Consider the following 16,018-nt stretch of genomic DNA (forward strand, 5'->3'; position numbering starts at 1 on the left):
TACTGTGGTGGTAATTGCGTAGTAATAATGTAGTAATCCATTTGGCACTGTTAGATTCCGCCTTAAAGATTTGCATTTCTATGGTCTCTCGGACACTTTGGTGAAATAATCCTGGATGTTTTGACGTAAACTGTCAGCAGCATGCTACTTCCATCTTTAGCAACCACATAGGTTTGAGTTAAGTGGGTCTTGTTTAATATACCAAGGGAAATTCAGATTATCTACCAATTGATACCGAAAACTCAGTACTTTTCATGTGATCTCACCGGCCTGTTGATGAAAAATTTTGCAGTCACGGTTGACCGCAGCTATTCGTCTCACGGAGGTGAAGTTTAGTGTCTTTCTTAAGGTCAAACATTTTGGCAGTGCGGGACTAGAGCTATCGGAAAACCGTAGACGCATTTGTTTCCGTGGTTCAATGCAACCAATGAAACAAAAGAACTGTCGACCCGAAAAGGACAATTTCTGAAAATGAATGTACACTCGCGCAACTAGAAGAGAAATAGCTCTCAACCTCGCAAAGTCATCAGCCAACTTGCAATACTTAGGGTTTTGCGAAATTCTGACGATATATTCCGTGAACAAATGGAGCTTTTTTACGCTTTTTTTTAGAAATAAGGCTTTTTTATCTTTGGTTTATTCTGACTCGAGTCATTATGAAAGCATTGGTTTGGCATAAAAAGAAGTTCCAATGTACCCGAATGATTTTCCCATGATGCGTAACTACAGTGGGTCCAATCCACAGTTCTTTGAAGTCACTTCGCTATTTAGGTTTAGGCACTGTTCTATTCAGTGGGTTTTTTTAAAAACGTGGAAGGGTCTCCTGCTGAAGGTTGGTTTGAGGATGGATCACCAATGTTTCGCAAGAAACGCAGGGCCTTCCCAATGAAGGTTCAACAGAGGCTGCTTGACACATCAATAGTATTTACTTCCAATCAAAAAGTCTTGAATCCTATGTTCAGTTGTAGTGTCTAAACCTCACGATCCACTCGTAACTATTTGCCTGAAAATCGCCGATATTTTCGGAATTGAGCGCTCCTTCAAATACCGCACCGTTTATATATAAGCAAACGTCCATTTCGTCGAAACACTTAATACTGTGTAGCAAACCCTTTTCCTTTTCTGAGTACCCAACTGATAATCTATGAATCTACTCACTGAGCGCTCAAGTAACCAGTTAGATTTTGCTTTATCCAGCTTGCGAATTTCCCTTTGCTGATCCTAGAATTTGATCGGCTGTTCACGCGATTCTTTATTGTTTTTAATCATGCTCTTTTTGCGCGGGCATTTGCATCCCAAAGAGAAAACTTGAAGATGTTATGCACAAAGTTTATGGCTGGCTTTTACAAGGAGATGCGGTGTAATGCAAGACCACAAGAGTAGTGAAGTCATACTGTTTGCTGAATTGCGATAGCAGCAACAGATACCTTAACCCTAAAAGTATGACGATACCGAGGCGAGCTGCAGCTAACTCAGTTTGCCTAACACATCACTGGGTCTTGAGAACTAGGGTCGTGTTCGTGTGGTTGCGTGTTGCTGCGTGTAATCGCGTAAAGATGAGCTACAACGACTGTGTTTCGTAAGGCTACGCACCTTATGGGTATGAAGGTCTCTCCAAAGCACAAGCTGCAAGGATTGTGGTGTATTAAAATTCTAATTACTTAAAGGAGAGGAACCCAACATAATAAATGTCGTAAGGTGTAAAGCTCAAACACGCATCAGCCTTGACTTAACTAATGATTTATGCCAACACTTTGGCTCACGGATGTGACGAAATACTTTTGATTTATAAGCAGGATGAGAGCCCTGATCATGGTCTATGGGCAAAGAAGTCGAAACCTCGCTACAATTCCAATCCTCTAACCAAACAGTGACAAAGTGTGAATAACAAAATCTGATGTGTATAATATGTATAATACAGAGGTACAATGGCCATTTACTCATAGAGACTACTTGTACCGTCCGAAAAATTGCCATCGTGTTGACAATAAAACTTCTCCATAGGCAGTTTAAACTCTTCAAACAACAGGTTAAGGGCAACACAAACTAGATTCCGATCAGAACCGTATTTTATTTATAATGTATCACTTATATCCGAGCGAAAAGGAGTCAGCCATTCTACCCCCAAAATCACTGCAATTACATTAGTTACCAGCAGCCTTAAAGCTGTAAAATACACGAACCTATGTGTGACTAAATTGTGACGTAATTTTGATTCATTAGTGTGATTATTTTCGTGTACCCACCATTATGAATGCAACCATGTTGAGTTTAAACAAATGGCAAGCTATTCCACAGATGCTGTTGTCATTTGTAGTGAGGTATACCACGTGGAGATGTTTCTTCTTGAACCCGTATTTAGAGTAAGCTACTCTATTTGAAAATAGGCAAATTCAAAACAGCCGAAACAGCTGACTCAGTCAACTACTTAGTCATACTAGAGATAACGCAATCGAGTGACTCACTTACTTACTCGGAAGTATTTGTTAGGCTTCAGAGTGGGTCTACTGTGTTCAGGCCGCATCAAATTAGTGTACAACCCTTATGACAGCCCACATCACATACTTTAGGAGAAAAACTGAGCATAAACCAAGGCAGATAGACAAGTTTAACTTGTACGAATCATACAAACTTAAAGATGGAAGCACCTCTGCTTCACCAGTTTGACGCCGCTTGTGTCTCATCTGCGCCTTTCTAAATTTGGAAATCTGCAAGACATCCAGTAAACTCACTCACCAACCGATTTTCAGCCAACTCATACAGACACCCTATACCTTCCGTTTTTAAGGAGTAACTAAAGAGGCAGAACTAAAGCTAAAGACCGCGGGATATTGCATTCTATGCGAATTATCCCCTCAGAAATGGACGCATATTGAGCCACTGCCGAGTGAAGAAGTGCGTGGGCTGCTAAATTATATCACCTCTTTGGTAATCGAGGTCATCGCTGTTTCAATCCCTGTTTAAGTGATATTCGAATCCTTTGAAATGTGTCACTCTGATCTCCAAAAGACAAAAGCATTATTTCATAACTAAATGTGAAAAAACGGCAACAAAGTACTCTCTGCTAGCTATCGATGTTTTGTATGGTTGCCTTTCTCTGGAAACTACTTTGAACGCATGTATCTCTATCTCAGGCCAGCTTGGGGCTGTGCTTGAAAGCGTACTGTAGCAGGAGAGACCACTTTGGTTCTGTCTTCTAAGGTGTTCAGTTCAGAAAAGAGGTAAGAGTTAAGTTATCAAGTATCATTCGAACTCTTCCGGTACTACATGCGAAGAGAACCTGAAGACTTTACTTCTTCCGCAGATCGCCCCTGTCTGGGCCGCTACACCACACGTCGTGCCTGACCCAAGGAAATTCTGTAAAATGGTTCTTAGAACACTCTATAATTTGATATTTGTTCCATTTTCGCAATAGGCTGTACTGTGCTAAGGCCCGATGTGGCAAAAAACAACTAAATTGTAGAAAATGCTGACTAGGTTGTAAACACATAGCGGTATGTTGTGATATCTTTGAAATTCCATGGCAAAAAGAGTTTCCTTACAAAGGCATGTTTTGCTATCCTCTCGGAAAGAAAACTAATGAATTTGATGACGGAACGTTTAGCAGCCTCGCATTTACTACTGCCCTTAGAAATAGTACCGTCTCCATGGGTGCACTTTCTTCTGCTAACTTCAACTGGTTCCTCAACAATAGGCTTTACGCAGTACAAACATCCGTAAGGAGAGGTTGCCCGCTGAGACGGGCTGAAAGTAGTTTCTTTTAAACCAGGGATTCACAAATGAATTAGTCATTAAAGTAAGCTTTCATCGGGTAGCAGAAGACGTTTTGTTTCCACAGTAGCATGAAATTTTTGAGGCGCTTGCCACTTCGGGAGGGATCGCATCCAAATGCGGCTAGCAAGACCCATTCCGTCGTTATACTGTGAATTTTGTCTCAGCTCTTGCTAGGTTTCTGTAATGCCTACAGTGCTTTTTTGTTAAGACTGAACGGGGCACGGTTTCAAAGGACGACGTTTTCAGGCAAATAGTCACCAGGTAGGAATGAACTGTTTTCGTTGGGTGGTATACGGTTTCTACTGAAGGAAATAAGATTGTTGCAGGCCAACCATTCAGTCCCATTCAGTCCAATTTCCTGGAGAGACTGTACAAAATTACCCATGTTGCATCTTCTAATGATTAGGAGACAATTCTGACAGACTATTTTTTTTCATTCACTCCACTGATTAGTCTGACGTCTCGAACAACTAGCCATCTGGAATTTCTAAGGACACCAGCTTTACTCTTCCAAGCGTGTTTACCTCAGGCAACGGAGATGAAATTTAACGCATGTTTTACTTTCATCGGGGCCTGTCCTTACTTAATTCTCAATTCAAGTGTCCTGCTTGTTTGGTGAAGTTGAATACAACACTTCGGAAGTGAATACAATAAACACAACCAACTCTCTTTCTGCGTTCGAGGTCAAAGTTGCAAACAACAGTGAGCAAGGTCGGGTAGCCCGCTTCACTGTCAGTTTCCAGGTGAAGAACGTTTCTACTGACTAGTGTGGATCTTGCCATGTTCAAGAACCGAAAACGACCACAACTTAGTGACACTAGATGAGGCAACAGATCATGAGACAAAAAAGCTCCCTCTTCTTTCAACCGAGGTGCTTTTGTAGATAAGTGATCCCAGAGAAGTTACAACAATTAGGCCACAAACTATTTATTCTGCCTCATAATACGAGCTGCCTCAACTGACTACAGCGACGATATGACAATCTCTATGTATAATACCGATCTTCCAGTAGTTCTGTCATTTTGCTCACTGCATTAGTTTTATAGTGTGGTTTTCCGAATTCTCTGAGAAATGGTCGGAGGGTTTGCTACTTGGCAGTGTTGTACTTTTGACAGAAAAGCTTCACAGACTAGGGGAGTAAGTTGTCATCCTGGTCAAGTTTTAAAACAGACTGAGAAACGATCGGCGAAAACGTTAGCAACTGACGGACAAAAAACTGCTGTCTGTTTGATAAAAATTGCTGTCAGTTGGTAGGGTGGCGTAGTGTGTTATCCCTTTGGTCGTCTTTCGGACTCAATCTTTCCGTTTCAGGACGGAGTGAATAATGTGAGTCAACGTTAGAAAAAGTGGAATGTGGAAAAGATTTCATGGCTTTTGGTCAGCTTGGGGAGTGATTTCGGATCTGATACCACTTTTGTTTATGTCCTGTATTCACTGATAATCGCACATCTTTGCGTCTCCAGTTGGCCGCTCACTTTCAATCCTACTGTTTACACTGGGACACTCGGTGGCCCTCTCCGTTTCGACTACTAACCATCATCTTCGCCTACAAACAAGGACAATTTCTAAATCTGTTGTCTTGTACGTGGTGCATACTCTATTAATGCTGAGTCCTTGACAAGTCCTTGATACTTACCCGAGTTTTAGTGATCAGTTTATTCCGCTCCTATACTCACCAGTTTCGGTGAAAATTTCTGGAATGTGAACTCTAGTGCAGTTTTTAATGCATTCATCACGTTTGCGGTTGTAATTAGTCTCTGGTTTTATCGACCAGCAGGCGGTCTTTTTACCCCGCCAGTGAAGAATGCCACTATTATGTTAGTTGCTTTAGGGACCTTTTGAAACATCGCAGACGTTCCGGGTTTATTCGAAATAGCGAGCGTTCCGATCCATTTCCTATTTTCCCTTCCATGAAATTCGGTACACTACAGTAATTTGTAGACGGATTAACTTTTCCGTCGTCGCATTGTTTGTATTTGTCCGGTTAACCTGAGATACATTTTACTTCTGTCGCTCTGATATTAAATTAGTTGAGAGTTCTGTCCTAAGGCCGTGGATGAACTGATCAGCGTGGCTAAGAATATTGGATAAGCGTCGCGTAGTTAAATGCCCTCCCATTTGGGGAGTGACTTATCTACTGAAAATGCAACCCAAGAAAAAGCAAACGACGTATCTGACAACTTGACAGCCTGACATTTGGGTGCTATGCAAGACCTTAAACAAGTTTTGTTGAATGAGTGATAGATTCTGCTGTTTACCTGAACGCAAACTACCGACCACTTTTAATGACCTCAAAGCTTGATCTTCTTCACCAAGTGATGAATATTTTTAGCCGACAGGAATATCTAACCAACACTTGGCGTTTGTTTAGTCCCATAGTAGAACTGGGTTTCTTCTGATGCCTATTTGGTTGCCTTAAAACTTTGCAAGCTTACTGAAGAAGCTTTTGTGAAACTTTTCCCGGTAATACATCCGGCAATCATCTGCTGAACTCATTCTGGCGAACTTTACTCATTTGGATAGGAATGTAGTTTTGCTTTGCCCACTTTTTGACCAAAAAAACATTCTGAAGTGAAAAAAAGTGGAACCACGAATTTCCCTATGATATTCAAAATTACGAGTAGTTTTCAACAAATAAGAAGTCAAAGTTGCATTTGTAACCAAAAGACTGTGTTTTTTTCTTAGAATACTGAAAAAGTATGGACGGACATTCTGGTGCTCTGTATCTGGCTCATTTTGCGACGTATACTTCCAATTTGCGTAGAAATCATCCCAATAACCGGTCCTCTCGTGGAACATTTTCAATGTATTAGGGGTTAGTGGAATATTTTTTTGCGACAACAAGGTTATTGTAAGATGAATTATCTAAAATACGCTTGACGGCTATCATGCAGAAAGCATTTAGGAGATGGATGCAGAGAACTCCACTTCAATCAAAGTGAGAAAATAATTACTGGACAGTAATGCAGTATGAAGCGTGCAAATTGATCGGGCATGATCAAGCTCAAAATAGTAAGCAATTCTTAATTCTGGCGTTTTTTTCAACTGCTGCAAAACTATTTACTGAGATACAGAAGAAAAATTCCTTGGACCCTGTTTCAGCTGTGCATCGAAACACAATTTGTAAAGGTGTCAATAAATTTTGGCGAACTTCTATCACTTTTGTTTGACGCCACATTTTATTCGGTGGGTTCCTAACGACATGTTTTTCTATATGTGTATGTACAGCAGAGAACTTTCATGGACAGATTTGAACAAGGACCAACTTATCTTTCGGTTTCCACTTACTGAAGCCTTCTTCATATCTGCACGAGATCCACGAATACAATCGTTTATGCTTTGAGTAAGAGTATGACTAGCATCCCCATAATACTTTCGAATTCCGCTCTCGGTTAAGGTACGTTAATGTAAGGTGAAGATTCGGAAAAATTTGAAGCACACAAACAAAAAATTGGTGCTCTTGGACGGGACTCGAATCCACAACTTGCAGCTTACCGGACAAGTACTCAGCCATCTGAGCTGCCGCGGATGCTGTCTCAAGTCGCACACATGAACTTGATTTTACATCGTCTTGCCACGTCCCTGCCTAATGGACCAACCGTTCATGTCTGGCAGTGTCAAAGTGAGTTCATCATTTGACTTTCATAACGGATCAGAAGTTGATACCACTCAGATACGCAAGCGGGAGGTAGCAGGGTCAAATCCCGTTGAAAGACCTCATCTTTTCGTTCGCACTATGCGTGCTTGGGTAGATCGTTGGCATTCCCATTATTTTTATATTTGCTTGAAGCCTTTTACGTCATATATAATAAATCTCTTTCGCAACCCTTGAATGATATCAACTGTTACAGAGGATGTTTATAACAGTTCAGTTTGAAAGCACTTTGTTTAACATTATTTTTGAACGGTGGATGTATCAATAACTATTGTCTTTAATGGTACTTAGCTTACGCACCATATTATTGAGTTTCGTTCATGAGCCGCATAGTCTAGGTTACTAAAGTCTTTTGAACGAGATAAAAAATTTACTTTGAAACCTTAAAGGAGCTACAATTTTGGTGCGGAAAAGTTCTGTTTCTTGCAAAGCGAGGAAGTTCAGCACTACTTTTAGCAGTGCAATGGAAATTTTGCGCTATGCACACATTTCAAGTTTGACCTGCCGATGCTGGAAAATGCAAGTGGTAAAACAAAGAAATATTAACTACTTCGTTTTCTTTAATTAGACGTAAAAAGACTCAGCATGAAGTTATTTTACAAATCCTTCAATAAGCCTTACTCCTCACAATGTGGAAAGCTCAGCTTAACTGGTGAGAGCTGTAGATTTGGACGCTCATAGCTGCCAGAAATGTTTTGTTTTGTGGATGATCTGCCCAATGTCGTTTGGAGGGTACTTTCCTAACCCACCCGAATTTTTCACCCAACAAAAACGCGGTTCTTATTTCCTGCACCAGAATGATGTTATTACTCATATGAAAGATGAACTCACAATTGTACTTTTACATAATGCGGAAGAAGCAAGTAAACTGTCATAAATTGCGCGCTTTTAGTTGCTCAAGAAAACCACCTGAGAGGAAGTACACTGGTGTGTAGAGTAGAGAATAATATGTGAAAAGTCTGCGTAAATGGTTTTACAATTTAAGAAAATATGCTGTAGTAAAGATTGGAGTGAACAGCGAAAAGCTTGTGTACAAAAGTTTTCCTGCAAATGCTGGCACAGTGTTACAGTTGTCGGTGTCACAGCAGGCCGCTACGACTGTGGATTGATCGGAATTTTTTGAAATACCATAGTCACATACGTCACCCGTGGCAATGCAATGGGCATCGATTTTGCTTGTCTTCCCCTTAGTGAATGTAATAACAAGCTGAAAATAGTGAAATATGATGAGTTGGGGAATAGCAAAGTATTCAAGAGCCATAGAAATTGGCCAGTGTCTCTTATCCTCGACAGCGCAAGATGCTGTCGGACATGGAAAACGGTCCAGAAACTGAAAAGCAGTTTTTGGTTGGGGTATAAATAATAGTTCAGCAATAGGTTACTATTATTTTCTATTGTCAAGGTACGGTTGTCCAGAATTTTCAACATCTTTGTGTGCATATGCGCAAGAATGATTTTCCTTACAGAAAAAGTTTCCTCCTGATTGACAGAGACAAGTAAACATGATAAAACTAGGGTGTTTTAAGCCACAGTGGTTTTTTAATGGGCAAAGAAAAAGACAAATACCTTTAAAAGTTGGGAGCATTTTCCATATGTTCTTAAATAATAATGGAAGTTGGGTCTAATAAAAGTGAAACATCCTTTTGTTGAGACTTTGTTCTCAATCGAGTTGGTTCAAATAATATTTAGCCAATTTACCCTATATCCTATTATATATATAACATGACATATTATGTATATTATGTACATATTATGTATATATTATCTGTAGAGTTAAGCTATCGTAGTTTTTTGCAGTCGTACTCAGTGTTCTGTATTAGAAAGCGAAATATCATTAGTCCACTGCAATTTGGCGTGGCTCACGCATAGACGAACACTGGATTCATCAGAGGAAGAAACTCTTTAGAACCCAAAAGGGGACACTTTCTGGTTCACACATGTCCTATTTACTCGATGGTGAGAAAGCTTTATTGATTCATATCTTTAACTCGACTATCACTTTAAAGCAATATGCATCTAAACTATAGAAGGCACGCTACACTGTCACCCTTTGTTCTGGTTTGAACTATTCGACAATGTTGTCGTGGGCAAGCGTGGTGTTTCGTTCCACGGTTGCAACACCGGTTGAAGTGAATCCGCCGAAGAATGGGGTGACGCAATGCAAGACAACCCGACATTTCACAAGGTTCAGTCAGTCAGCACCGCTCACTTTTTATATAAAAATACGCCGAAACAATCCGAAGCAATTATTTCGGACCAATTATCATGAATTACCTGAGCCACACTAAGGGGTTGAGTGAAATCTCACTAAATCAGTACAGAATAATCGCAATACGCTTCCTAATAATCACACTGCTGTCAAAGTACTGTTACAAAAACCAACAAAGGTATCTTGTAGGTGGCAGGATACCTGTTGCAGAATCTGCACAGAGTGACAACGGAAAAACGAAAAAAGCGTGTGTAAGTAGCGCAATTAAAATTTGTTCCAAGTGGGTTCTATCTTCATACTAAATAAAATTTGAGGAGTAAGATCAAATAATACCCGTTACTTGAAACTCGGTTTGATCATGATCTGGTGCACTTTATGGGGTTTACGTGCATCCAGAATATAATGTTTTCAAAATGCCCAACGTAAGCAAAATAGTAATACGTACGCGGCATTCATCACAGGTTGTTGCCGCCACTGCTGTGGTTCCAGTTCCACCAATTGGAAGTTTACAGTCGGTGCACGTTTGACATTCGATGGAGTAAGTTCGGAGTGGCACTGAAACGGGATATAAGCAGGTGAAGACACAAAAACCGCATAAATTACGCAAAGATTTTTAGACTGTGTATGGTGTTGCATGAGATGTTACCTGTTGATATATAAGTGAGCAGCAAAAGCTTTAGATGCATTTTTGACGGTTGAATTCAAAGCTGGCAATGGGTACTCGAAAATCTGAACATATGAACTCCATATTTGTGCTCAAAGCCACCAATAATGGCACAATGCTTCGTTCTGGCCAATCACAGCCCCACATCAGTGTGACGTTATTGGTAGTTTGAAGAACTACTCATTGAGGTGTATACGTAAGTGCTTTAACCGGACCAACTTAGCTTGTCAGGTTAAGCCTAAATTCATTTGATCAACCTGGTTTGCTCATTGGTAGTTACGGAGTTCCCTTCAAATCAATCTCACGTGTATTTCAAAAGTCCTTTTTTGTCCTAATCTGATTATTGTGGTAATTTTGCCTCAAAGCGGAAGTAGCGGACTGGTGTATAACTCCACTCGGAGCTCACCGACAGTGTACACCATTGACTGCACCGGGAGCTGTGTTCTGTCTGAGGGAGTACATACATCTGCAAATTAGTGACATCCCTGTTTTAGTTAGTGTCCCATTTTTATTACCATTAACTGTGGAGATTTGTTCAGCTACAAGCTACGTCCTAGCTTTTTCAATTTTCTTGATGTTCTTCCCTGTTTAGGCTCTAAGTTAGTTAGATGACATGAGCTACCTCGACTCACAATTTAACCTTATGGATTCATATAGACTCATTAATATGACACTTGAAGCTAAAGTTAGAAATTATCACTTTCATTTTTGATTTAGTAGGCATAATGAATAACCCTTTAAACGTATTAAGTTGAAACCTGCTTGTATAGAAATATATGGATTTCCCGAAAGACGGATAATTAGAATTGTTGGTTAATACTCCGACACTCAGGATTCGGGCTTTACATTAATGTCTTTAAGCTTCATTCGGTTTCCCCTCTATCATCTTATACACGTGCTGTTTGAGAGGTGTAGACAGGAAAACAAAGTTCATATGTTCGAAGGGAGGAATTTCACAATAAAATGTAATTTCAACCGGAATTTTTATTCAGAATGTCATAACATTCTGCAACATGCTCGAAGACGCATACGAAAGAGAAAAAGATCAGGTAATAAACGTTGCTACACACTAATGGCCTTGGGGAATCAAGGTACCCAGTAATGCTGCACTGCACAACACTTGATCAAGTAAGTTCAACCATACTGATAAGGCCCAGTAAGCCGAAGTTTCTCATGTCACTTGTAACATGAAAATTTTCAAAACGTTTCAATTCACACAATAACCCCCCTACAAGCAGCTGTCCTTCCAAAGAACAATCCCGAAATTTAAAACTTCCATTGGGGGAGCTTTCTCTACCCGATTACCTACAGGCCCCATAACCGATATCAACAAAATCTCAAATAGGAACAGAAAAATCCGTATTTTAGGCTTTCTCACATCACCGTCTTTTTTTAAACTTGAAGAATGGAGTGGCTGATAATGGCGGAACAATATCCCCACGCCAAATTTTTGAACTGCTGATATACCACATATGAAGGTGGCCCCATGCGTTGTGTGTTTTGTGGTGGACCGTGTGAGGTGCCGCGTCACAAGATCCAGTAATATTTAGGAGTGCATGAAATAGTTTATTGAGCGATCAGTTGTGCGATTATTAAGTGATCGCTTTAACAATTTCATGTATGACCATGGTGGTTCAGTTCAGTCCAATATGATGATCTTTACCCAATATTATTAAACAGACGAGAATCAATAAAATATTTGCCTAAATAATCTCTGGAATACTGTAATAATAATATATTCCATGTATAAAATGTGCGATACTATTATTATTGCTACTATTACTATTATTATAACGTCGGCGTCGTAAAACAAAAAAGATGATATCGTTTGTTAAATAAACGGATGTTGAATTAATCGTAAACTTTATGTCACAATAAAATCCTCCATTCCAAGACACACCAAAACAGATGGCCTGTCTGTCGGCGAACAACTAGTCTATCACCAGTAACAACTGCCTGCTCAAATGACCAAATAGATCAAGGCTAGTTCTCTTCAGCAGCTTAAATAAAATTGTAATGGTTTGGCTTTTCGCAATAATGACGGAAAAACTGTTAAAGTTGCATGTTTTTTCAGAGGCTATCGTATCGAGTTTTCACTTTGAAGAGACATAAATGATAAACGCTGCAAATCACCTAAAATTGAAGTATACCAATGCACTGTTTGTTTAGAATATGGCTTTTCCAAAGCCTAAAGTTTTGCCAGTGATTAGTCAAAGCCAACTGCTGCATCCAGCGGTTTTCGATGACAGCAGCTTGTTCATTTTTTTCAAATATTTGAGATCGTCATACGCTTCGAACTGGAAAATCTCTGCCATTATCAGATCTAAGTAAACACGGTTTAAAGGACTCTTCAGATTGGTTGATGGAATAACAAGCAGCAAAGCCGGTGCGTTTAAATTGAGTGTACCCACAAACCAAGGTAAGAGTGTCTGAGACGCACATTATGTATGAAATAAGGAAACACAGGCAATGGAAACACGTAAAAAAATCACCTGTCAAAACTTGTACGGGATATTCTAGGAAATCTAAGAATAATTTGAGTGAGATATGCGTAGTTTAACAACTTATATGCATACCAAGTGCTGAGGCCGGAAATTCAACAAACGTGTGCATATACAAGAGTAACCTTAAACGATCTCTCCTATTTCACACAGCCTCATTATCTGGTCTATCTGTTGCTTCATTCAAACGCAGGACACCAGGAAATCGGAATTTTTAGTAACACTGCTATGAAAAAAATTTAGCCGCACACTCAGAGATTTTTGCACTGAAAAACTGGGTTTTTCATTAGTTTTATCTTACGTAATCACATTTCTTGCCGTGAATGACTCCCACCACTGCTGGTAGTGTTTTGTGGTGGAAACTGATTCAGAAATAATACAATTTCTGATGAGATCTTACGCGAGACGTATAATACACCTTAGTTTACTACAAGAAATCTCACTTGGAACCTCACAAATCCTATGTATCTCAGAAGAAGAATAAGCCACACAATGAGTCCGTTTTCCGGTCACTCGACGACGGTCTCACTCAAAATGTGACGTGGATTTCGTGATTCAGGGATGAGTGAGGCTATATCTTGTCTAAGTGTGAGTCACACATTGCTGATATGTTGGTTGTCACTGAACGATTAAGTTTTCAGGCAACTAGGTGGAAAGTTGCGAGTTCTAAACTGCCCAAGGTTTCGTGGATTTGCACTACTAATGATTCTCAATAGGAATGAAAAAGTTGTACAATGCTTCATGGCATTTTAGCATGGAGTGGCTCTGCTTACAGAATAAACTCTTAATCAAAACATTCAGTTAACTTAGTTGAAACGCAAAACTGCAGAGTAAAGTGAAGCAGTTTCTCCTGTACTGGTGGAGAATACTTGTAGACAGCATTCACTTATAGTACGCCCTTGGTCATAAGGCAACGCACGCCATATTCATATAAAAGTGCATGTAGAAACATGAGCAATTAATCCTGGGGGCACGGAAACACGCTTAGAACTGAATATCCTCCATAAAAACGGCGAAAATGTTACGCTGTCGGGGAGGCTTCAGCTGAATTTGGTCAAGTGTCGGCGGGGTGCTGGCAAGTAAAACGTGCCGACGTCAGTCGGTGCCGTCTCGAGTCAAATCTGAGTCACCAATTCAAAAAACCGGACAGAATTTTCCTCACCGCGTTTTCTTCACAAACTAAATGTAGATTACTCAGTACAAAATGTGCTTGGTACTATTAAAGATTTTAATGCGAATGTAAGTGCAAGTTACATTGGAGGTACCTTATCCGAAAAACTGATTGCTCCAAACAGCCTCCAATGATCACGCGATTTTCATATCACCAGTACTCATGCAAAGGTCATATTTGGTGGTTATTTTTATTCAAGCGTAGCGTAAAATGAACTGGCTGATCGATAAGGAGGATATAGTTGGGTATGAAGATACAAAATCAGTTTGTCACAATGAGCTCGTTTCATTCGGCGTGAAGATTTGCCATGTAAAATGAAGAAAACCTGGTTAGCAATGTGCGAATTCAAAAAGAGTGATGACCTCTTCGAGCTTCTGCGGACGCACGTTTCCCGCAGCTTCACGTCTTCGTGTCTCCTGAAACAATCTCTGCATAAAATACAAAAAATGTTTTTTTTATCAGAGAGGTTGCTTTTCATACTGATAAGATCTGAATCATTTCAAAAAAGATGAAACGAAACATTGTGCAATCACGAGTGGTGTTTAACTAACGCACCCAGGATTATACCTTCGGTTATCCATAGTGGATATTTTGTGATGCATTCCATCTGATTCATTTTCGTTGCCAAGGGATTATGGATTACAGGTTAACTTACGTATAAAATTTCCTCCCGAGCTGTGCAAACTCTCTTTGGTTGTAACAAAACAGATTTGACAACCCATCTACAGGTTCCTAAACAAAAGTGGACCATGCAACACTATATCACACTGTGAATTAGTTTGTACCGGTAATCGCGTACAGGTATTTCGACTAGCATCTTCAGTTCCCACCAGCTGCAATGCAAGGGGTATTCTTCTTGGCATTAGCCATGATGTTGACTATTTTCACATCTATCGACAAGGATGAATGCAAAACTCACTTCGTATCGCAGATGCATATTGTTCATCAATTACCCCACCGACAGATGGAATAGGTCTGAAGAAATTCAATGTAATTATACCAACGATAACTAACCTACTCGTTCCAATGTGATTGGAGGAAATATTTCATTGATGTTTGTGGGCATCTAGCAGAGTGCTACCTAATTGTCGTGCATTTATGTGAGCGTAAAAACAACGAACAATTTACCAACAAACAATGCTTCACTGGAAAAGATGAGGACCATTTATCCGTTCGCAGAGAGTCAGCCAATAAGTTTTCTTTCACTGATTTATTCTCACTGGGTGAACGGCCACCTCTTTTTGTGAGCTTCGCAGTATCCGTTAACCCATCCACTGGTCCCTCCCCAAAGGTTTAAATCTAGACACGGGTTTGTAAGTCTCGGATACTGTAAGCAGCGTTTGTGCATTTTGCTATTTTTTCGAATTTCTACATCCGAAATGGCGTGTTTGTCGGACACAGACAGTTTGTGGGACTTTCGTAGATGTTCAAAACTTTGAGTTGTTGAACAAGGGTCCGATTGCTTTGGTGTCACCCAGACGCCTGGCATAACTTATTGTGCCTAATTCTTGCATGCAAATGGTTTCGACAATCGAAGGGGACATTTACATGGAGATCCCATTGATTCTCATTGATGATATCTGAATGGACGCTGAATTGGTCTGAATGAAGCGTAAAATGGATGGAACAGGGTAGCATTTCAGAGAAGGAAAAAGAAAGAAATCTGCGAGTAATACCTTGCAAAGTAACAGTAAAATGCCAGATAGTCGGCAACAGAGATAGACACCTATGATGATGCGAAGATGGTGTAAATGAAGAATTTATGGGCGCATGAATCCGAGAAGGAGTATGTCTACGCACGAATCATCGCCCTCTTTTTCGTTTATAACAGCGTACTCTATTTTGACCAACACAGTATGTCTAACAAAGACTACTACCGCCGCCATCCGCATTCTTCCGAATGTTGTGTCTTAATTCCCTCGATACAGACGAAGAGCGACCCACCTGTTCTGTCGTTACACGCTTTGAACCAGTACAGCTTGATCTACTTGACCTTATTCCACAATTCTCAAGCGGTTGCTATTTACACTACACGACTACTCAC

The 16,018-nt window shown here is 40.1% G+C and overlaps 1 protein-coding gene across 1 annotated transcript; it reads right to left on the minus strand.

Moving 5' to 3' along the window:
• Nucleotides 1–267: 267 nt before the first annotated feature.
• T265_14390 (hypothetical protein) lies at nucleotides 268–15,040 on the minus strand (the record flags this gene model as incomplete). Its single annotated transcript, XM_009173425.1, has 5 exons — nucleotides 268–465; nucleotides 2,247–2,373; nucleotides 8,407–8,636; nucleotides 10,084–10,193; nucleotides 14,989–15,040. Coding segments are annotated over 5 exons (717 nt in total), but the record flags the coding sequence as incomplete, so codon positions are not given.
• Nucleotides 15,041–16,018: the final 978 nt, after the last annotated feature.

This window comes from Opisthorchis viverrini (assembly GCF_000715545.1).
Source record: "Opisthorchis viverrini unplaced genomic scaffold opera_v5_185, whole genome shotgun sequence".
Classification (NCBI taxonomy): Eukaryota; Metazoa; Platyhelminthes; class Trematoda; order Opisthorchiida; family Opisthorchiidae; genus Opisthorchis; species Opisthorchis viverrini.